Genomic DNA, 24,069 nt, shown 5'->3' with positions numbered 1-24,069 from the left:
CCATTCTGATGGGATCTGTCCCCATTTTTGATGGATTGTAAAAATACAGCAGAGACGTAACTCCAGAGTTCTACATAAAGTCTCGGCCGGCTCCGTGAAGCTGCCCTTATTTATTTATTCAAGAAATTACATCAACATTAGGAATCTCGATTTCCTTCTACACGACAGATAAGAGGCTCCGGCAGTCCAAAGAAACGTTCTGTCATCGCCATCTAATTGCCACTAAGTCACGTGAAGCCTCGTCAGGACTTGCTATGAATGTGTTGGGTGACTTTACAGGTGCTGTTTATGGCAGCCTGTCCTCTGTCTGCAGAAGCATAGCCTGCTGACTGACGGATTGATTCTGATAGAAGTATATTGTACGATTGGCAGTCATGGGATTCTCTAGTAGTCCGTCCTGTCATATAATGTATATATAGCAGGTCACTGACCTGTGTACTACACACCGATGATGCCATAGACGTGTTGGCGCATAAAAATAAATAAAAAAACCACACCCAGGACCATGCAGAGCAGAACATGCCACCCCCTGGTTAGTGACCCCCCTCTATTCTTTGGTGTTCCTGAGTCTCAGGAGGGAGAAAGAGGATCTTGCCGCTCAGTGGTAACCAGAATAGGGCCAACCGGAGCTGGGGCCACTCATCAATCATGTGAGGACTGTGACTTATAGTTGTACATCCCCCTTTATTGGGAACTGCCCTGTGTGAGAGGGGGCTCCCAGCAGTCAATGATGTCACACTGTCCCGTCTACGTCTAAAGCGCTTCTATGGGTTCAGACACAGTACGCCGATGTGAGAGGTCCATGGATACTTCTCAGGGAACTAGAGAAGTCCTGAACATCAGCATCCGGGGGCTGTCACCTTCTGGGACGCTAGAGGGCGCCGCGTTCCTGCTTGTACTGCCGCAGGGCCTGGAGAAAGATCTGCTTCACCTGGGTGATCATGTCATGGTAGAGCCTCAGGTCGTCCTCCTTGGTCTTCAGCGCGTTCTTCAGGGCCATTTTCAGAGCGTCATTTTCATCGACTTGTATGGCGAGCCTGAAATAGAGTGTGTTTAACGGCATGCCACTAGGGGACCCCCACAGTACCGTGGCATTGTGCCCCCTGGACCATGGCGCCCCAGGCTATCCACTATACAGGGACCTGAAGAACAGGCTCATTCAAGTGCATAGAGCGGACAGCTGTTACCTGCACCGTGGGGTGGGGGGAGCAGCGTCTGCAGCCCCTTTCTCTCCACACGTTAGGGCATTCTCATCAGATGCAACATGGCAACTGCAGAGGGCACTTACTTGGTGCTGAGCTCCTCTATCTGTGTCTCCGGGGGGACATTAGATGATAATTCGCTCCATTCATTCAGGAAGTGTCTGGAGGTGCTTAGAGACTGAGCTGTGGAGAGAAAACAGGGTGTCAGGAGGGACCCCCGCAGAATTACAGCCAGGGAAGGTATGTTATGGTATACTGTGAATCAGGGTTTCCTCAGATGACCATATGGCCCCCATAGTAACCTCTGGGGTCCCGAGGTCACTTGTATGTACTCCAGTGGAGTGCACTGATGTAATGAACGTACCGGCCTTGCCGCGAGCAGACAGCTTTTGTGTAGTTCCGTTCTTGCCTGCCTCCATTTTCAGCTTCTCCAGCTGCTGCTCCAGGAGGACTGAGCGTTTCCTCTCCTCCTGAAGCTGCTTCTCGGCCTCCAGGGCTTTTTTGCTGCTTTCTTCCACCCTCTTCTGCAGGACAGACACAAACTCCACCAGGCGGTCTCTCTCCACCTCGGCGGCCTGGCACAGCGCTCTGAACTCTGCAGCTTGTGTCTGCCAAACCCTCAGCTCCGAGCTGTCACACCTGAGAGCAAAAATGAAGTTACAGTCTGGCATGTCATCCAGTGTACTAGTAATGCCTGGTGTGCCATCCTCTGTACTAGTAATGCCTGATATGTCTTTCTGTGTACTAGTAATGCCTGCTCTGTCATCCTCTGTACTAGTAATGCCTGGTATGTCATCCTGTGTACTAGTAATGCCTGGTATGTCATCCTGTGTACTAGTAATGCCTGGTATGTCATCCTGTGTACTAGTAATGCCTGGTATGTCTTCCTGTGTACTAGTAATGCCTGATATGTCTTCCTGTGTACTAGTAATGCCTGGTATGTCATCCTGTAAACTAGTAATGCATGGTATGTCATCCTGTGTACTAGTAATGCCTGGTATGTCATCCTGTGTACTAGTAATGCATGGTATGTCATCCTGTGTACTAGTAATGCCTGGTATGTCATCCTGTGTACTAGTAATGCCTGGTATGTCATCCTGTGTACTAGTAATGCCTGATATGTCTTTCTGTGTACTAGTAATGCCTGGTATGTCATCCTGTAAACTAGTAATGCATGGTATGTCATCCTGTGTACTAGTAATGCCTGGTATGTCATCCTGTGTACTAGTAATGCCTGGTATGTCATCCTGTGTACTAGTAATGCCTGGTATGTCATCCTGTAAACTAGTAATGCATGGTATGTCATCCTGTGTACTAGTAATGCATGGTATGTCATCCTGTGTACTAGTAATGCATGGTATGTCATCCTGTGTACTAGTAATGCCTAGTATGTCATCCTGTGTACTAGTAATGCCTGGTATGTCATCCTGTGTACTAGTAATGCCTGGTATGTCATCCTGTGTACTAGTAATGCCTGGTATGTCATCCTGTGTACTAGTAATGCCTGGTATGTCATCCTGTGTACTAGTAATGCCTGGTATGTCATCCTGTGTACTAGTAATGCCTGGTATGTCATCCTGTGTACTAGTAATGCCTGGTATGTCATCCTGTGTACTAGTAATGCCTGGTATGTCATCCTGTGTACTAGTAATGCCTGGTATGTCATCCTGTGTACTAGTAATGCCTGGTATGTCATCCTGTGTACTAGTAATGCCTGGTATGTCATCCTGTGTACTAGTAATGCCTGGTATGTCATCCTGTGTACTAGTAATGCCTGGTATGTCATCCTGTGTACTAGTAATGCCTGGTATGTCATCCTGTGTACTAGTAATGCCTGGTATGTCATCCTGTGTACTAGTAATGCCTGGTATGTCATCCTGTGTACTAGTAATGCCTGGAATGTCATCCTGTGTACTAGTAATGCCTGGCATGTCTTCCTGTGTACTAGTAATGCCTGCAAAGTCATCCTGTGTACCATGCTTCCCTTACGTCCTAACCAGTGGCACAGATGGGGTATTCTGCCCCTGTGGACTGGTTAGGACAGGTGGAAGTTTTAATGAAACAATAAAAAACTGACATACACACGCCCTCCCTGCCCCCAATAAAGAGGGGTGTGACCCTCAGAACCTTGTGTTTTTTTCTGTCCTGCGGACAGGACGGGACGGGTGGTGCACTCCTCCATCCCTGCGGTGTGTCTTTTCCCCTTTTTTTGTTATTTTGTTCCCTCCGGGAGCGGGGCCGCTCCTTCTATGCGGCCTGAGGATAACGCTCATGCCTTAGCTGGGGTCAGCTCCTGGAGATCAGAGCCCTATCCCTGTTGAGCTTACCTCATTTCGGGGCTGGAGAGGCGGTAGCGGCGTCCCGCATGTTCGGCTGGGCGCCGCCATCTTGCGGAAGTGACGTCAGGTGACGTCACTTCCGGGTTTTCTCCGGCCGATCGCAGTAGCGTCGGCCAGGGAGTATTTTCATTGTCTAGGGCCGTGGGGGGCCTTTAGATGTTTCAGGGTCCCTCTCTGGGGTCCAGAGCAAGGAGTTTGGTTATTCAGAACCAAGAAATAAACTTTAGAGGTTTACCCCGCCCCTTTTGTGGGCGGGGCTTTCTTTTGGCGCCTAAACAACCCTATTTAAACTTGGTGAAGCTCCAGGTTCAGTCTCCTGGAGCGCAGCTTGCTGTTAACCTTGAGTGTGGTTTGGTGCTATAGTGGTTGCAAACCTCTGTGTTGCTGAAAACCTTTTTTCCTTACTATAGAGCTTGCTAGGATCTTCTGGGTAAAGCTCTTTTTTCTTGAATTATGCTTAAATTCATGTCTCTTCTATTTTTCAGCCATGTCTTCTACCGGGGACGGTGAGCGAGAGCCCAGCAGGAAGTCCACGGGCAAGAGGCGTCACCTGCAGTGCCATGACTGCCAGATCGTGCTGGAGGACTCCTATGATTTTTTCCGGTGCCCACCCTGTAGGACCAAGACTCTCCCCCATCTGGAGCCATCGGTCCACGACGTTGTCGATTGGGTAAAGGGCTATATGGAGTCTAATATGAGCCAGGTGAACGCCTCCATACAGGAGCTGAAGAATACCCTGGTTTCCAAATGCCATCGTCCCTCCTCCCCCCATCGGGCGATGGAGGTCTCGGGGGGTCAGGAGGCGAGAGAAGGTTCAGCCTCTTCCTCCTCGGATGAGGAGGACGGGTTTTCATATCTTTTTCCGCTGGAGAAGCTCCAGCGGCTACTAAAATCCGTCCGGTCGGGGGACCAGGACGTTGATCCGGGAGAAGCCTCATCCTCTGCCTCTAGGGGGCCTAGGGCCTTTAAAGCAGATGATTCTCTCCTGTCTCTGATGAAAACAGAGTGGAGAAAGCCAGAGAAGGGTCCAGTGTTGACCAAAAGATTCAAGGCTGTGTTTCCGGTCAAAGAGGATCAAGTATCTTCCTGGGGGCCTGTCCCCAAGGTGGACATGGCAATCGCAAAGCTATCTAGAAGGACCCTGATCCCATCAGACGACGGGTCAAGTTTGCAGGACCCAATGGACCGGAAGGCGGACTGCGCCCTTAGGCGTGCTTATTCCTCAGCATCCGCCTCGGTTGCGATTTCTTCGTCCGAAGTGGCGAACTTTCTGAAAGCTAGATTCTCCCAGATTCAGTCTGACCTGGACCAGGGGGTCTCTAGGGACGACATTCTGGCCTCATGTAAGACGGCCAGCCTTGCCATAGATTTCTTGTGTGACGCAGCTCCACAACAATTGAAGCTGGCATCCAAGTCCATGGCTCTTTCAACCGCGGGCAGGCGTCCGCTTTGGTTGAAACCTTGGAAGGCCGATATGACCTCAAAACACAATCTTTGTGCCATGGCATATGAACCCGGTGCAGAGCTTGACCAGATAATGGAGGGGCTGTCGGACAAGAAGGGCAAGTCCCTTCCCCAGCAGTCTTTTCGTGGTCGGGGCAAGGGGTTTGGTTCCAGGGCGGAACCTCAACCCAGAGCCCAGAGGAATTGGGGTTCCCGTAGAGGAGGACGATCCTCTCGGGGCTCTAGACCCCCCAAGAAGTCCTCGGCGCTCTGATTGCGGGCCTCCTCGAGGCTCTTGGTATTTAGCCGGTCTGACTGGAAATCCCGGGCTCCCTTCTCCCCATATTCCCGTAGGCGGTCGCCTACAGCACTTTCTACCTTGTTGGCAGGATCATATCCAGGACAGTTGGGTCCTGCGTGTAATTTCTCAGGGTTACCTTGTGGACTTGAGCAGTCCGCCTTCGGACAAGTTCGTCCAAACAAGGCTTCTTCCCTGCAACAAGCAAAAGATTCTAGAAAGTGCTAGAATACTTCCAGAAGGGGGCCTTAGAAGAGGTTCCTCTCCAAGAGAGGGGAACAGGTATCTACTCCCCAGTTTTCCTGGTACCCAAGAATACCGGAGGTTGGAGGATGATTATAGATTTGAGGTTCTTCAACCGTTTCATAAAACAAAAGAAGTTCCGTATGGAAACTATCCAGTCGGTGACCAATCTTCTTATGCCGGGAGATTTCTTGGCAACCTTAGACTTCAAGGATGCTTATCTCCATATTCCCATCCATCCTGGGTCCAGAAGATTCTTAAGGATCGCGGTAAGCATCGGGGGGGTCCTAAAACATTTTCAGTTTGTGGCCCTCCCGTTTGGGACTTCTTCAGCCCCACACACTTTTACCAAAGTGGTGGTCTCTGTGGTGGCCGCGCTAAGGCTTCAGGGCCTGAGTATAGTTCCATACCTGGACGACTGGCTCCTCAGAGCTCCTTCCCAGGCGATCCTGTCCCAACACATCCAGCAGGCTGTTACATTCCTGCATCGGTTGGGATGGATAATCAATTGGGACAAATCCCAACTTCAACCAGCCACCTCGGTAAGGTTCCTGGGGTTCATGGTGGATTCAGTCAGGATGACGATTCATCTCACTCCCGAAAGAAGGCAATCCGTGCAACAGACAGCCCGTTCTCTTTCTGTACCAAAACAGGTAACAATTCGAACATGGATGAGAATGTTGGGACTAATGTCTTCAACCGCTCAGGCGGTACCTTGGGCATTATGGCACCTACGTCCGCTCCAGTCGGAAGTACTAGCCAAGTGGAATTACAGTCCAGTGGGACTCAGTTCCGTGCTCTCCCTGCCTTACAAGGTCCGATCCTCTCTAAGGTGGTGGTCCCACCTCAAGGACGGCAAGTCCCTGATCCAGCCCTCTTGGATCATACTTACTTCAGACGCATCCCTAGTAGGCTGGGGTGCGCATCTTCAGGACATGACAGTCCAGGGAACTTGGACACCTCAGGAGAGGTTATTGTCATCAAATCTCCTGGAGATCAGAGCAATCAGACTAGCTCTTTTTCATTTTGCTCCCTTCATTCGAGGGAAGGCAGTGAAGGTACAGTCAGACAGCATGTCCGCTGTGCTGTACATCAACAAGCAGGAAGGCACGAGGTCACAAAGTCTCCTGAGAGAGATAGGGGTGATATTGGATTGGACAGAATTGAACCTCACCCACTTATCAGCCGTTCACATTCGCGGAGTTCTCAATGTGATTGCGGATCGCCTGAGCCGAGGTCTTCCAACCGGAGAATGGTCACTTCATCCAGAGGTCTTCAAGGAGATAACGCTCAGGTGGGGCATGCCAGAGATCGATCTCATGGCAACGAGGTTCAACACCAAGGTGGAGAGGTATTGCTCCCTTTACAGGGAGGACAACCCGGTGGCAATAGATGCACTGTCAATCCCATGGAGGTTCAGGCTGGCCTACATCTTCCCTCCAATTTCCTTGATACCGAGGGTCTTGATGAAAATCAGGCAGGACCAAGCGTCAGTTATCGCCATTATCCCATACTGGCCGAAAAGAGCTTGGTTTACCCAACTCTTACAGATGAGTCGGGGTCAATTTCTGAGGCTTCCCCCAGAGAGAGTACTGGTGTCGGGGGACACTCAGATCTCCTCAAATCTTCAAATGTTCAACCTGACGGCCTGGAGGTTGACCAGTCCCTTCCACGGATAGAAGGGCTATCAGGGTCGGTCTTGAGAACCTTAGAGCACTCCAGATCAGAAGCTACCAATAAGGCCTACTCCAGAATCTGGAAGATCTTTTCATCCTGGTGTACAAGGCATCAGCAAAGATCCGCTAAAGCTTCCATCCCGATGATTCTCCAATTTCTTCAGGACGGTCTGGACAGGGGGCTATCACCAGCTACCCTTAAAGTGCAGATTTCAGCAATCTCTGCTTGTCTCAACAGAGCTATTTCTCAAGACCCCCTTATCAAGAGATTCCTGAAGGGAGCCTCAAGATTAAAGCCTACAGTAATCAGACCTATCCCGGTTTGGGATTTGTCGGTCGTGCTCAGGGGGTTATCATCTCCCCCCTTTGAGCCCCTAGAGGAGGCGGGATTCAAGTTCCTGACCTGGAAGATCACCTTCTTGTTGGCTGTTACCTCTGCAAAGCGAGTTGGGGAACTCGAGGCTTTTTCTGCCTTTGAGCCATATACAAAGTTCCTGCAGGATCGGGTACTTCTCAAATTTTTGCCTACTTTCATCCCAAAGGTTCCTTCCTTTGACAATATCAATCAGGTGATCTCCCTGCCAACGTTGGCTCCACCCCCCCTCCTCTGAGGAAAGAGGGCTCCATACCCTCGACATTTCGAGATGTCTTAGGATTTACCTGGAACGCTCCAAGGTATTTAGGAAGGATGAAAACCTCCTTATCCTTTTTTCCAGTACCCATAAGGGGAGGAAAGCCTCTAAGCCCTCCATCGGTCGCTGGATTGAAGAGGCAATTCGGGAGTCTTATATGTCTCAGGGCTCGGAGCCCCCTGAATTTGTAAGGGCCCACTCTACTTGAGCAGTGGCCACTTCTTTTGCAGAGAGAAGCTCGATCCCATTGGACGTGATCTGTAAGTCAGCTTCTTGGAGTTCTCACTCCACTTTTATCTCACACTATAGAGTGGATACTAGAATACATAGTTATTCCTCATTTGGCCGGACAGTGTTATCTTCCGCCAGGCATGAGGACCCTCCCATGGGGGTTTCTACTTGCTAAATCCCCATCTGTGCCACTGGTTAGGACGTAAGGGAATCGTTAATTTCTAACGATAATTTGTTTTCCCTTAGTCCTAACAGTGGCACACAAATTTCCCCCCCTTTTTTTTTATTAATTGTGGTTATTTTTGTCTACTTGTAATTACACAGGGTTCTGAGGGTCACGCCCCTCTTTATTGGGGGCAGGGAGGGCGTGTGTATGTCAGTTTTTTATTGTTTCATTAAAACTTCCACCTGTCCTAACCAGTCCACAGGGGCAGAATACCCCATCTGTGCCACTGTTAGGACTAAGGGAAAACAAATTATCGTTAGAAATTAACGATTAGCATGGCATCATCATGGCCATTATTGATACTCTACCTGCGTGGTGAGGATCGCGTGCTGATGACCGTAGAAGAGGCCTGCGCTGTCTCCACTAGTTCATGCCCCAGTTTTAATACCGTCCTGGTTTTGAGGATAAGATGAGAGAAGACATAAATAACATCAGTATCTAATGAAGAAGGGATTTGTTCATCTCACCAGACTCCTAGTGGACACAGTTCATGACGATGCTCATCTATCTGTGGAGTGGTGATCGCCTCCTCCGCATCTGTGTCCGGTTTTAGTCCACCATATGTCCAGCAATTGTCTCCGCTAAAAACTGCAATCTCCATAACTCCATGCAGTGATGTGTAAAAAAAAATATAAATAAATGTTTTGGACAGCTAGCGTGGCGGCCGTACTCCGGCTTTCTATATATGACGTTCAGTAACTGAACTATCCCTTATAATCGGGGCAGTAATCAACGTCATGCCTGCAACATACACATTGAGGGCTCATGCACATGACTGTACCGTGTTTTGCAGTCCGCAAATTGTGGATCTGCAAAACACGAATACCACCCGTGTGCGGCGGTAATGTCCCGTCCTATGATAGAAATGTCTATTCTTGTCTGCAAAATGGGACAGCACACGGAGTGCTGTCCGGATCTTTTGTGGCCTCATTGCAGTGAATGGATCCACATTCAGGCCACAAACAATGCGGCTCGGATGCGGACCAAAACTACCGTTGTGTGCGTGAGCCCTAGAGATGTGGTATAACATACACAGAAAACATCTCACGCGTAAATGAACATTTATTATTAGTGACGACTGAAGGTTTGCTTTTAGGGCTGTTTCATAAGATTTGCGCTATCTGTGCGTAACTAGTATTTTCAGGGGGTTTATCGGTTTCTGCAGTATAGTTTTGGGGGTGCGTGATGGGATGTTGAGAAGGTGGGAGGATGATGGAAAAGTAGGAAACTAAGATGTCTGTCAAACTCTGCAGAGAGAAGAGACGGCTGAAATAAATTATGATGGGGGTCTGGTCTGAATGGAGAAGATAAAGAAAGAGAACATCTACATCACAGGAGACATCACTGGATGTACGAGGTATGTGGACCTGTATTAGGCTATTTTCACAACTGCGTTAGTGATTCTGGCGGGCTGTTCCAGCTGAGAGCAGCCTTCCGGAATTCACTGGATCCGGCACTGCAGACTGAATGCCCGCCACCCCCATCAACTACAATGGGGTACGGCAGAGATCCGCCCACAATCGGGGGGATGGGGCGCTTTTTTGATGTTCGCCCTGTTAAAAAAAATTCCCTAGAAACTGCCCCGCGTATACGATCCGCAAAAAAAAAATACGTTTGTGTGCAAGAGGCCATAGGCGTAACTTGTGTTTTTTTAAGTGGACTTGCCACATATCTCACCCTTGCATTGCGACAGGTGAAAACTGGACACAAAAAAAACAAAAAACAATAATCGCACAAACAAAATCCGGACGGCAGGTTAATTTCCACATAGAAGAAACAAGCAAAGTGCACACAAGACTTTGTTTAATCTCATACACTTTGCTGGTACTGTATTACGGAAACACCACGCGTAATCTGCACTGTCTGCAGGTAGACTAGGCCCTATTGACATGCCCATGTCCATTTTGCAGACTGCAAACCACGGATCCATAAAAATACGGACACCTGGTGCGGAAAAAATATATACGGTTGTGTAAATGGGGCCTTACTCTGAATCATCTTCAAGATGATCTATCTAATCTATTTATCTGTCTGTATAAACTATATACACTCACCTAAAGAATTATTAGTGCCCCCATACTAATACGGTGTTGGACCCCCTTGTGCCTTCAGAACTGCCTTAATTCTACGTGGCATTGATTCCACAAGGTGCTGATAGCATTCTTTAGAAATGTTGGCCCATATTGATAGGATAGCATCTTGCAGTTGATGGAGATTTGAGGGATGCACATCCAGGGCACGAAGCTCCCGTCCCACCACATCCCAAAGATGCTCTATTGGGTTGAGATCTGGTGACTGTGGGGCCATTTTAGTCCAGTGAACTCATTGTCATCTTCAAGAAACCAATTTGAAATGATTCGAGCTTTGTGACATGGTGCATTATCCTGCTGGAAGTAGCCATCAGAGGATGGATACATGTTCTCATTCTGTTTACGCCAAATTCGGACTCTACCATTTGAATGTCTCAACAGAAATCGAGACTCATCAGACCAGGCAACATTTTTCCAGTCTTCAACAGTCCAATTTTGGTGAGCTCGTGCAAATTGTAGCCTCTTTTTCCTATTTGTAGTGGAGATGAGTGGTCCCCGGTGGGGTCTTCTGCTGTTGTAGCCCATCCGCCTCAAGGTTGTGCGTGTTGTGGCTTCACAAATGCTTTGCTGCATACCTCGGTTGTAACGAGTGGTTATTTCAGTCAACGTTGCTCTTCTATCAGCTTGAATCAGTCGGCCCATTCACCTCTGACCTCTAGCATCCACAAGGCATTTTCGCCCACAGGACTGCCGCATACTGGATGTTTTTCCCTTTTCACAACCTTTCTTTGTAAACCCTAGAAATGGTTGTGCATGAAAATCCCAGTAACTGAGCAGATTGTGAAATACTCAGACCGGCCCGTCTGGCACCAACAACCATGCCACGCTCAAAATTGCTTAAATCACCTTTCTTTCCCATCCTGACATTCAGTTTGGAGTTCAGGAGATTGTCTTGACCAGGACCACAACCCTAAATGCATTGAAGCAACTGCCATGTGATTGGTTGACTAGATAATTGCATTAATGAGAAATAGAACAGGTGTTCCTAATAATTCTTTAGGTGAGTGTATGAGGTCACCTCCAGGAGCTTCTATGACCACCCATTCTAGATCCCCTGGAGTTGGCCCTCTGCTCTTCTGGGAAGGATTTCTACAAGATTTTGGAGGGTTTCTGTGGAAATCTTTGCCCCTTCATCCAGAAGATCATTTGTGAGGTGAGACCCTGATGGCTGGAGGAGAGGGCTGTGTTCTGGAGTTAGATGGAGTTGAGGTCAGGACTCCACAGCCGGTCAGGTTCTCCCAGAATCCCTCAACCATATATCTTTATGGGGCTTGCTGTGTGCACTGGGTGCAGTCATGGAGGAACAGAAAAGGGTCTTCCCCCAAACTGTTCCTACAAAGCTGTCACCATACAATTCTACACAATGTCTTGTCTGCTGAAGTATTAAAGGGATTGTCTAATCACAGACAATGGGGGAATATCACTAGGATATGCCTCCATTGTCTTATAGGTGGGGGTCCCACCACTGGGACCTCCACCTATATCGAGAACAGAGCCCCGAAAGTGGTGTAGGGCGCACTGCACATGCGCAGTCGCTCTCCATTTATTTTCTATGGGGCTATCGAAAATAGAGGCGCACTGGCTTGGCTAGTTCCATCGGGCCTATAGAAGTGAATGTCCACTGCTCCAGAGTCCAGTGGCATCATGCTTTACACTGCTCCATCCCAGGCCTGGCATTGCGCCTGATGGAAGGCTGGCATGCCACAAAGCTCCTGGCACAGCACAGTTTTTGTGCTGGTGTTAATGGCAGAGGAGGTCTGGACATCAGTTTTGGAGTCTGCCCAGCATTGGTGACTTTTATGCAATAGCTCCTCAGCACTTGGTGACCGTGCTCTGTAAATTTACGTGGTCATCACTTTGTGGCTGAGTTGCTGTGGTTCCTTTTAACTTTACAGTAATACCACTCACAGGTGATGGTGGAATATCTAGGAGGGAAGACATGTCATGGCTCCTATTAGAGGACCAAGCTGAAATTCAGGGAGCTGTTTACAATGAGCTATTTTTGTCACCAAAGTCTGTAAAGGCAATGTTCTACACCTGTGGTAATGGTAGACTGCATGGCTGGGATCTGGATGTTATACACCTGTGGTAATGGTAGACTGCATGGCTGGACCTGGATGTTATACACCTGTGGTAATGGTGGACTACATGTCTGGGGTCTAGATGAATCGCCTGAATTCAATGATTAAAGTGTGGGGCCCAATACTGAACCCCATATATTCTGTCTGTCTTTCTATCTATACATCCACCAGGGGTAGGTTATATGTTACCTGGCCGAGTTGAGGGAATCCCCACTGTCTGACAGTGACCGCAAAGGCCCCCGGATCTCAGATCTCATCTCTGATGCAGTTTTGGTGTCAAAACTTTTACTTCTCATTTGCTTTTCAGGAGGGCTCTGTCAATAAAACATGAGATATGACATATCAGACAGCATGTAAATATATTGATCCATACTTTAAGACAGATGAGAGACAGACAGACAGACTAGGTCCCAAGTGGTGAAGATAACTGGAGTGAGGCCTCTTTCACGCGAGCATGACGGATTGGCTCCGGATGCGTTCAGTGAAACTCGCACCATTTTGCAAGCAAGTTCAGTCAGTTTTGTCTGTGATTGCGTTAATTTTTTTTCCAGGCGGGTGCAATGCGTTTTTCACGTGCGTGATAAAAAACTGAAGGTTTACAAACAACATCTCCTAGCAACCATCAATGAAAAATGCACTTGCTTACGGATGCGATGCGTTTTTCACTGAAGCCCCATTAACTTCTTTGTGGCCAGGGCTGCGTGAAAAACACAGAATATAGAACATGCTGCGTTTTTCATGCAACGCAGAACTGATGCGTGAAAAAAAAAACAGACCATTTGTAATGAATGGGTCCGGATTCAGTGCGTTCACATCACGCATTGCACCAGCGTGGGCAAAACTCGCTCGTGTGAAAGGGGCCTGACAGACAAGCAGCAGGACATCTCACCTTCAGCGTCAGCTGCTGCACCTCCTCCTCCAGCTCCTTCACCTTCGCCTCCCGCTCGGCCACCATCTGCTTCAGCTGGGTCACCAGGGAGTTCTGTTTCTGGTTCTCGCTGTTCAGCCGCCCGCTCAGGGTTTGCTGGGAATCTTTCTGCTTTTGCTCCTGCTGACTGAGGCGGTTTAGGATCTCCTGCAAGTTCTTCTGCTGGCTCTGGAAGGACATGACAAATGACTGCACTTCTAATATAGAATGCACTAAAGGGTTTCTGTGTCTTACAGACTGGAGTCAGGTGGGCACCAGACGACTGCCTCCTAAATAATCACCAAGCGGTCTGCCTGATCATAGACATTACCGTGCAGACCCCCTTCTATCTACCATCAAGTGTTAAAGGGGCTATCAGACCCCTACGCTAGAATGAAATAGGGGCAGAATGCGCTTAAAATTAAAGAGAAAACCACTCCCCTGTTCACTGGCGCCTTGTTCCAGCACTGGCAGCCTTGTTCCTGCTGCTTCTGGTCCCCTGTGGATCAGAAAGGTGACGTCCTGTCCATGGTCATGTGCACTGCTGCAGCCATTCACTGGCCTCAGCGTTGACGTGTCCCTGAAGCTCAGTGGTCACATGCACTTTGGTATAAGTCACCACTCAGGCTAGTGAATGGCTGCAGCAGTGCACGTGATGATGGACGGGGCTTTACACTTTGGTGCAGCAGGGACTGCAAAAAGGCAGGGTTGGGATCCTGACTGCTGGAAAACAGTAGGTGCTAATAGGTAAGTGACCTTTTATTTTAAAGGGGTTATCCAACCCCCGTAATGCCCCCCCCCCCCCCCTCATATGCCCGGGCCCCTCACACACAATGTACTTACCTCGCTCCCCGGCACCTGCGTCACTTCTGAAGCCCGCGCGGCTGCCGCTGCATCTCCCTGCCGCGTGGAAGAAAACATCTGGAGATGGGGGAGCAGGCGGTGACGGGAACAAGCCTCCCTGACGTCACCCGCAAGGCTAAGGAGGCTCGTTCCCGTCACCGCCTGCTATTGGCTGCCCCCCGACGTTGGATGTTTTCATCCGCACGCGGCCATGCAGGCTTCAGAAGCAGCGCGGGGGCTGGGGAGTGAGGTCAGTACATTGTGTGAGGGGCTCGGGCATGACCCCTTTAAACTAATTCAAACTCTTATTTCATTTTAGCTTGGGGGTCTGAAAACTCTTACCCTAAATAACCAGGGAATAAAATATTAACCTCTCTACTACCCCAGGACACCAGGTATTAATGCTCTTTTCTACTCAAAACCACCGAGGAATAGAATATGAACCACTTCTTTTACCTTAGACCACTAGGGGATTTATTAAGGACCTCTCTTCTACTCCAGACTATAAAGGAAGGGAGAGTCGCCCTAGACCACCAGGGAATATAGAATTTAACCCCTCTCCTACCCTTTTCTATCCTACACTACCAGGTAATAAATATAACCCACACCTCTACCCTAGACTATCAGATATTGGGCCAAGTTTTTAAGTTATCTATTCGGAGGGGGTCCGACCACTAGGATTCCCACCAATCCTCACAAAGGGGTCCCATTTCCCCCTCCTGATGGAGCAGCAGGTTGAGTATGCCCCTCCATTCATTCCCTATGGGGCTGCCGGAGACATCTAAGTACAGCGCGTGGCCCCTCTGCTGTGAGTCATGGCAGAGGGGCCGCAATGGGCTCTGATTACGTCTCCTTTTTGGAATCACTGGGAAACAGATTAACCCTTAATCATCAGGTAACGCAGTCATGTGGTACCGGGTAATGAGAGTGACTCAGGACAGTAGGAATACAAGCGATGTTACCAGTAAAGCGTCGATCAGCTCGTCGTCGTGCTTCCCTTTCTCCAGCAGCGTCACCATCTGCATCTTCAGGGACTTCAGGTCATTAGACAAGGACTTGCTCCTGGCTTTTGAGCCCTCAAACTTCTTTTTCAGTTCCTCGTAGTCTTTTTTAAGAGCGTCGTGCTCTCCCGTCAGCCTCTAGAATAAGACAGAGCATGAGTCACTGTACATGGCGGCCATTTTTGCCACCCCATTGGTTGTCACTTCCGGATGGTCATACAAGGCAGAAGACGCTTCACCTCGGAGGTTTCTTTCCTCTCCTTCTCCAGGTTGCGGATCCTAAATAAGTTCTTGTCTTGAGCAGCGAGTCTCCTTGGTACAGAAATGCCCAACATCTCCTCTTCTAGGCTGAGCTCGGAGGCCGGACTCCTCGCCTGTCCCAGCTGACTCTCCAGCTCCCGCACCTGGAGGAAAGACCAAGAACAAGGCGGCTAAAAGACGAGGGACTCCTCAGAATCTTTTCATATTCCATCCCACATATTCTGCTGAAGTAACCGCTAGCCCTCCCCCCCCTTCCCATAGCATTTATGTTATTCATTTATATAGAGGCAGCGCAGAGATGGCCTTCACTCACATCAGTCTCTGTCTCCATTGAGGCTCCCAAGGTTTCCAGCAGAACATTGCCCAGCGGCTCACACTGCCTTCGTCTTCCCCCCCCCGGCCATGCACATAATGTGACATGATTCATCGGACCACGCCATCTTCTTCCATTGCCCAGTAGTCCGGTCCTGATGCTCCAGGGCCCATTGTGGGCACTCTGACCGGTCTTTGGCTACGCCGCCCCGTGTCCTGCATGTCGTGACTCCTTTCTTTCATATGTTTTTGAGTGATTTGCTCTTCTATGGGATTGGACCAGACTGTCTGGAATACCCCGACACATGAATGAGCCTTGGGTGCCCATGACCCTGTCACCAGTTATTCTTCTTGGACCACTTTTGGCAGGTTCCAACCACTGCAAACCAGGAAGACCCCACAAGACCGTCCATTTTGGCGATGTTCTGACCAAGTCGTCTACACATCCCAGTTTGGCCATTATCGCGCTCGCCCCCGTCTCCTGACAGACGCTATTGTCACTACATAATCCGTGTTATTCACTTCAACCGCAGTAAGTACAACCCATGTGGCTTTTTGACTATTAGTTTATACTGAGCCATATCTGCATTGGCATACCCACACAATGCTCGCTGGCACAGGCTGCAGTACACATTACAGCCAGCAGGCGGCCGCTCACACACAATATCCTCATTACTCGCCCACATATTTCGGATAGTACTCACCCTGCCTTGTAACGCAAGTATCTGTTGTGCTCGCCCCCTCCAGCCGCCCGCTGAAGACAGCAGCTGCGAAATGTTCACATCCTCACCGACCTCGCTGACCAACACCTGTAGGCACATGGGATAATATAAGCCTTTCATCCTGAAGAAGTCCACATACGAAGGGGGGTTGACCCAAGATTACAACTGATCCTCAGGAGGGAGTCCGACTGCTGGGACCCCCACAATCACGAGAAGGGGCTTCCTGTGCCTCTGCTGCTTCATTCATCTCTATGGGGATGGGTGCTGTACTGAGCTTCTTTTTGGTCATTTCATAGAAATAAATGAGGCCTATGGGGGACACAGGAGTCCTGTTCTTGCGATCAGTGGGGGACTCACAGGTCGGACCCTCCAAATGATCAGACACTTAAACCTCTACTCCGTGGAACGGTGATAAGTTTAAATCTTGGGATAACCCCTTCAAGTGACATAACGCATCTCTACATTGCAGGGTCAGACCTTGTGCGCCATCTTCATCTCCTGCCGTGTGGTCTGGATTTGGTTGCGATATTCGGTCAGTTTAAGGTTGGCAGCCGCCAGCCTGTCCTGTAACGCTTTCATCTCTGCGCCGTCCGTCTGCAGGCGTATACAGTTAGACTATATATTGCATTATACATAGAGAATACAGTTGCCCGCCCACTCACTTCTCTTTTCATGGGTCAGAGCTCTGTTTTTCTGTTACAGAGCTCCAAATCCCCTGCTTGACCCGAGTCATAAACTAAAGTGATAAAATTGTGCCTTTTTTACAGCCACCTCTAGGGGGAGCTCACTACATACAGAAATCTCTGTGCAGGGAGCTCCCCCTAGTGGCAGCTTCAAATAAATGCTGTGACTACAAAGCAGGGGGAGCAGTTCAGTACCTGCCCCCATTTCAACACGGGACCCACAACAGTTGTGTGAACAACCTCTATGGTAATGACTCTCACTGATCACTGAGCTCCCCCTAGTGGTGGCTGCTGGAAGCCAGAATTTTATGCTTTAAATCTATGCCTAGGCAGGGGATTAAGAGCTCCGTATCAGAAAAACAAATCTCTGACCACTATGAAGATATATTAAGAAACTAATCAGGAAAGAATGATGAGAAAAAAAAAAAATGGTGTTCAAGGGCGGACATTCAATGGCAATTTAATGTATATGACGTCTTGGCAGATGTTGGACCCATGGTGTAGTTGGCTTGGTTGACCAGACATCTCATCTGTATGGGGAACCCTGTAGTTTGTGATCACCACTGAGTAGTGCCAAAGGGGTATAAACTCTCTAAAGCAGTGTTTCCCAACCAGTGTGCCTCCAGCTGTTGCAAAACTACAACTCCCAGCATGCCCGCACAGCCAAAGGCTGTCCGGGCATGCTGGGAGTTGTAGTTTTGCAACAGCTGGAGGCACACTGGTTGGGAAACACTGCTCTAAAGGACCCTTGACCCTGAGATCACAGATCGATCTCTAACATATGAGCAGATCCTTTAAGTTGTAAACTAACCGGGGTTCCTTCTGCAGAGCGGGAGACTTTCGGCTCAGATCCCGAGTCTTTCCCGGAATATTCAGGATCATGTGAGTTCTGAAGCTGCAAAACAAATTCACAAAGGCCAAGTGAAATCCCCCGGTATGTGTTCTCCCCTCATCGCCCTCTGTTTTGTGGGGGTTAGATATTTGGGGAATACTGCACAGGATAAAACAGCACAATGTGCACCCCGCCGGACAAATCAAAGGGCAAAGCGCAATGTCCTTCCCTGGAATGGAGGGGCTGTCAAGCAATATGGCACTGAATGGGGCGACAGTGAATATCCTTGGCAACCGCTCCATTCAAATGGGGCACATTTGAACCGGCTCTTGTGATCTGTTGGGACCCCCACTGATCAGACACTTATCCCCTAAGATGTCACTCGGGGACAACCCCTTTAACTGTGACTGGACAATGGTCTCCCTGTGTGACTCCATCGCGTCTCCGTCCGTTACCTCTCTCTCCAGCTCCTTCACTCTGTTTCCCAGCTGACGCACTTTGCTTTTCTCCCTCTCCATTTCAGCAGTCAGCTCCCGATTCTTTTTGGACAGTTCTACGATTTTTGTGGCTGCCACGTCTCCAGACAGGCCAGCCGTCCCTGCAGAGATACAAAGGTGGATTACGGCACAGCTCCTAAGGACAACCACTCGTTTAGTCTACTTTCTACATGTACTACATCACCTACTTTACATATGGAGGTTTTGGGGTAGTAGTCCTGGTAATATCCCTGGTGGTCTAGAGAGGTGTATGGGTTATTACCAATACCACTGGTGGTCCCGGGTGGTAGAGGAGTTAACAGCAGTAGATGTGGTGCTTTAGGGTGGTTTTAGGTTAATATTCCAAGAGATCTACGATGGGTTAGAAGTTCAGGATGTTGTGGTCTAGATTAAATGGTTACTGCTTAATGTTGCTGTACTGCATCTCCCAGCCACCCACAGCAAAGGGGCCACGGCTCTAAATCAATGCTTCAGCCACTTCATTCTCAAGATGAAGGGGGCATCTCACAGGGTCTCCCCAGCCCGATATAGAATACACTCCTCAACACTGAAATCACAACACCAGGAAGGATGAGCCGTAAGGTTATAAAATTGAGGAAGTATCGGGTATTACTAAGATCTGCAGATGATGAAATTTTCAGCACCTAGCTCCAATCTAGGCATAAAGCCAGATTGAAAGTAAAGTTTATTAGCCACATGAAACCTCAAAAACCGGATTAAGTCGTGTGGGATGATTGTGCGAAGCCTCCTGTTCATTGACACGCCAATTATTACCACTTGTCACAGACTGGGAGGTTCTGAATCCTTGAGCTGAGAGACCTTGGTTTATCACTACGGCAGATCACTAGGCTCCTAGACCAAGATGTCAGCGATGTTCAAAGTTGCCTGTCTGGTGGTTGGGAGAACAACGACAAGACAGCAAGAGGAGCACAGAGGAGAACCTCTGCCCAGACGGATCGTCTGATTAGAAGAATGGTGCGTAGTCATCCATTCTGTTCTGCAAGGGAAAGTGTCATATCCCAAGCCTAGGGCGGCAAACGTGTTCTACACAAACTATCATGAGGCGTCGCGCGACACTGGGCTATGAGCCAGATGTCTAGTACTGGAGTTCCACTGACCTCGCGCCACTCTCAAAGGCTATCATGGTGCACAGCAAGACAGCAATAGAGGCTGAAATGAAGGTCTGTCCTCTCCAGCGATGAGTCCCGCTTTTGTCACAGACACAATGATAGCTGGAGGTTGGTCTGGAAACCATGTGGGCAACACCATGAAGAGGCCTTCACAAGGGAACATCACACAGGTCCTACGGTGGCATTATGCACAGTACCCAGACAAATTGTCCCAGGAGCCATTTTTCATCAGGACAACATCAGGCCATATGTTGCTGGTGCTACTGTGAACAATCTGCGTGACCTAAACGTGCTACCATGGCCCATAGGTCTCCGGACTTGTCTACTATCAGGCACATCTGGGACGTCATTGGTCGGCAATTGTAAAGGTTGCTGCCAGCAGCGGATCTTGATGATCTGTGTGCCCAAGTGCATTCAGCGTGGCAGAACATTCCTCAAGACAACCATCAATAGCCTCACTGATGGCAGCCAAGGCGTGAAAGGTGGTAGATTTCTGCACGTTTAAAATATTTTGTCTCTTCCTATGACTTTTCCTTCTCTGTGTTGCAATTTGAGTGTGGAGTGTATCCCGTCTACGTCATTATGGTCGGGGGGCTGTCACCTGCCAGCGCTATCTTGTTGTCTTCTACTTTCTTTCTCAGACGTTTAATCTCAAACTCTTTCTCCTTGAGAAGTTTGTGGAGCCGGCCGTTCTCATCCTGCAGCTCCCGGATCTGGCCCTGCAGCTGCTCGTTCTCATCTTCCAGAAGCCTGAAATGTGGGAAAGATGGAGCGGAAGACGATTTTAAATGATACGGACACCTCTGCCCTGAATTGTATTATTCTTCATTTGCTTCCTAAATGCAAAATGAAATGAAGTAATAGTCTCAATAGTCTAACATTTCCAACCATTTTGCTTCTGCAGAGTGTGAATAGGTCCTTCACCTAGAAGGCTACTTTCACACTTGCGGTTTTCTTTTCCGGCATAGAGTTCCGTCCTAGGGGCTCAATACCGGAAAAGAACTGATCAGGCATATATAATACCGCAGCATGCTAAGGTTTTATCTCCGGCCCAAAAAAAACTGAACACTTGTCTGAATGCCGGATCCGGCATTTGTTTTCCATAGGAATGTATTAGTGCCGGATCCGGCATTCAAAAAAACGGAATGCCGGTGTGCAGACCGAAAAAAAAAGATGAGAAAAATAAATGCCGGATCTGTTTCTCCGGATGAAACCGGAAAGACGGATCCGGCATTTCAATGCATTTGTAAGACGGATCAGGAGGATCCTGATCCGTCTTACAAATGCATTGAAATGCCGGATCCGTCTTTCCGGTTATGCCAACTTATGCCAAACTGGTTATGCCAAACTTATGCCAACTGATGGCATTTGTAAGACTGATCAGGATGATCAGTCTTACAAATGCCATCAGTTGGCATAGGTTTTGACGGATCCGGCAGGCAGTTCCGGCGACGGATCACTCTGCCGCAAGTGTGAAAGTAGCCTAAATCCGTCCTCCAGTTACTGGCACCAATGACTGTGCTCCATCCGGGAAACAAGGCCTGCGTGTAGGCTGCATCTCCCGGACTGACTATGGCCCCCCTGACCAGAACTGACGGCATCACAGTCATGACTTCCTATATAACTGTGGTTCTATTGTACTACACTCGCATCATCCTATGAGCACAGTACAATAGACCTGCAATCAGATAGGAACTGACTGTATCATAAAACACTGTGATGCAATCCCTTCTGGTGGTCGTTTCGGGAGATGTGGCCAACACATGGGCCATGTTTCCCAGACCAAGCACAGTCATGTTAATCAGCCCTTAGAGATAGCGGGGGAAGGGTGGGAAGTTGTACATGGCAGATCAGAGTGTGGAGAGGTGGTGAGAAGATTGAAGGAGGGCGGCATACAAGCTTTAGACAGGGAGGAAAGCAGACAAGGCAGTTTGTGTACAAGTGTAGAGAGAAAGCAGCCGACTCTGCAGGAGGAGGGAGGGGGCCACACAGTGAGCTGTATGAGAAATCAGTGCAGGAAAGACGCTGGCACATGAGAGCTAGGAAAGATAGCAGCATCCCGGACACACAGATCACACTCAGCATCTATTACGGGGAGGGTCATGTCCATGTGAGAAAAGTCTGAAACTAGGAGCAGGTGGAAGGAATGAATATTCCATCCTGAAACTTAGTGCAATTTTTATTTCATGCAAATTATGCACTAAAAATTATTTTTTTTCCATGTCAAAGTGCCTGTAAATGGACATTGATATTGTGGAGACAGCTTTGCTGTAGGTTTGGTTTTTGAACTCCTTTTCTAATACCCTGCATGGACATGTTCTGCTGGTAGCTGAGGTCCCCCACAAATACCACATTGGGCAGGGTAAGGCTCTGTTCACAACACATTTGGTATTATGGGCACCAAATCTCCCAGGTGTACGGAAGTGTATGCCATCCAAAGGGCATCAAACAAGGTGTGACTGTAGCCCAGCAGCTTAGCTATACGTGGCAGGTCTGCAGGCTACGAGGCCTCCTTCTTGGACATCACCACCCTCAATACCTACAGTAAGAGTCCATCAGAGGTGACCCTATGAACATCTGTCAGCAGCACTGGGGGAGGTGATGGTGGAAAAGTCACCGGCGGCTCCCACCTGCTTCTTGTCTCCTGGGAGGCCTCTGCGTCAGTCTGCAGCAGGTTCAGCTCGTCCTGTACACCAAACGCGTCGGGCTTCGTGTCGCCCTCGTACTTCTCTCTCTTGCGCTCCATCCGTCTCTGCAGACGCTTCTGCTGCTGCTCCTGCAGCGCTCTGAACTGCAGCCTCAGGTTCTCGTTCACTGCGGCGTCTGACTCCATGATGACCCTGGAGGGGGAGGGAAAAGATTCACTATTCACTTCCATAGACCCCAGGATGGGGGTGGGGCTGCGAGTGACCGGGTGACAGAGGGACTACCCTATGGGGCCCTGATAAAGGGCCCCATACAAATACAGGATGGGGGAGGGGGCAGAGGGACTACCCTATGGGGCCCTGATAAAGAGGTATATATATATACAGTACAGACCAAAAGTTTGGACACACCTTCTCATTCAAAGAGTTTTCTTTATTTTCATGACTATGAAGGCATCAAAACTATGAATGAACACATGTGGAATTATATACATAACAAACAAGTGTGAAACAACTGAAAATATGTCATATTCTAGGTTCTTCAAAGTAGCCACCTTTTGCTTTGATTACTGCTTTGCACACTCTTGGCATTCTCTTGATGAGCTTCAAGAGGTAGTCCCCTGAAATGGTCTTCCAACAGTCTTGAAGGAGTTCCCAGAGATGCTTAGCACTTGTTGGCCCTTTTGCCTTCACTCTGCGGTCCAGCTCACCCCAAACCATCTCGATTGGGTTCAGGTCCGGTGACTGTGGAGGCCAGGTCATCTGGCGCAGCACCCCATCACTCTCCTTCATGGTCAAATAGCCCTTACTTTCAAAGTTTTCCCAATTTTTCGGCTGACTGACTGACCTTCATTTCTTAAGTAATGATGGCCACTCGTTTTTTCTTTACTTAGCTGCTTTTTTCTTGCCATAATACAAATTCTAACAGTCTATTCAGTAGGACTATCAGCTGTGTATCCACCTGACTTCTCCTCAACGCAACTGATGGTCCCAGCCCCATTTATAAGGCAAGAAATCCCACTTATTAAACCTGACAGGGCACACCTGTGAAGTGAAAACCATTTCAGGGGACTACCTCTTGAAGCTCATCAAGAGAATGCCAAGAGTGTGCAAAGCAGTAATCAAAGCAAAAGTGGCTACTTTGAAGAACCTAGAATATGACATATTTTCAGTTGTTTCACACTTGTTTGTTATGTATATAATTCCACATGTGTTAATTCATAGTTTTGATGCCTTCATAGTCATGAAAATAAAGAAAACTCTTTGAATGAGAAGGTGTGTCCAAACTTTTGGTCTGTACTGTATATATACACAGGATGGGGGAGGGGGCAGAGGGACTACCCTATGGGGCACCTGAATATTATGGGGTCTGATAAAGGGATATATATATATCTAACTATACAAGATGGGGCAGGGGCTACCCTATGGGGGCACACAATTATTACAGGCACTCTGGCTGGTATGATGATGGCAGTGTTCTGATAAAGGCGTACAGTATGGGGGAGGGGGGCAGATCCTGTATACTGTGTTACAGCCATCACCGAGCCGAGCCCTGAGGAACTGTCATAGACATGACTGTGTGGTGGGACTACAAGTGTCAGCAGCTCCGCCTCTATTACCTGAGCAGTACGCCCGGTCGCTCGTCCCTTCGGATCACTTAACCGGTTGGGTTCACTCCGTCCTTTAGAAGGAAGAGGACGCGTCACCAGGGTAACCAGCTCCATGGAAACGGCGCTGCCGACGTCATCAGACGGCGCCCCGTCAGAGGCCGCGAG

The 24,069-nt window shown here is 48.8% G+C and overlaps 1 protein-coding gene across 1 annotated transcript; it reads right to left on the bottom strand.

The window, feature by feature from the left end:
* Positions 1 to 358: 358 nt before the first annotated feature.
* CCDC13 (coiled-coil domain containing 13) lies at positions 359 to 24,041 on the bottom strand. The gene is made up of 15 exons (XM_040433280.1): positions 23,914 to 24,041; positions 22,280 to 22,489; positions 20,251 to 20,399; positions 18,478 to 18,620; positions 18,002 to 18,085; positions 16,985 to 17,101; positions 16,490 to 16,594; positions 15,452 to 15,616; positions 15,174 to 15,350; positions 13,351 to 13,557; positions 12,651 to 12,775; positions 8,599 to 8,682; positions 1,567 to 1,841; positions 1,289 to 1,385; positions 359 to 1,037 (listed from the first exon to the last, which is right to left on the bottom strand). Exons 2-15 carry the CDS (start codon positions 22,480 to 22,482, stop codon positions 872 to 874), a joined length of 2,097 nt encoding a protein of 698 aa, XP_040289214.1. The 5' UTR covers positions 22,483 to 22,489; positions 23,914 to 24,041; the 3' UTR covers positions 359 to 871.
* Positions 24,042 to 24,069: the final 28 nt, after the last annotated feature.

The sequence above is a fragment of the Bufo bufo genome, chromosome 5 (genome assembly GCF_905171765.1).
Source record: "Bufo bufo chromosome 5, aBufBuf1.1, whole genome shotgun sequence".
In the NCBI taxonomy this organism is placed as follows: Eukaryota; Metazoa; Chordata; class Amphibia; order Anura; family Bufonidae; genus Bufo; species Bufo bufo.
Note: the sequence above shows the minus strand (reverse complement) of the source record. Positions and strands in the feature narration are given on the sequence as shown.

Excerpts from the sequence above, each read along its gene's own strand:
- CCDC13 (XM_040433280.1), bottom strand. The coding sequence starts at position 22,482 with ATGGAGTCAGACGCCGCAGTGAACGAGAACCTGAGGCTGCAGTTCAGA. Across the intron at positions 18,621-20,250 it reads CAACAAGATAGCGCTGGCAG|GGACGGCTGGCCTGTCTGGA; the intron begins GTGACAGCCCCC and ends GTATCTCTGCAG. Across the intron at positions 15,351-15,451 it reads AGAGGAAAGAAACCTCCGAG|AGGCTGACGGGAGAGCACGA; the intron begins GTGAAGCGTCTT and ends GTCTTATTCTAG.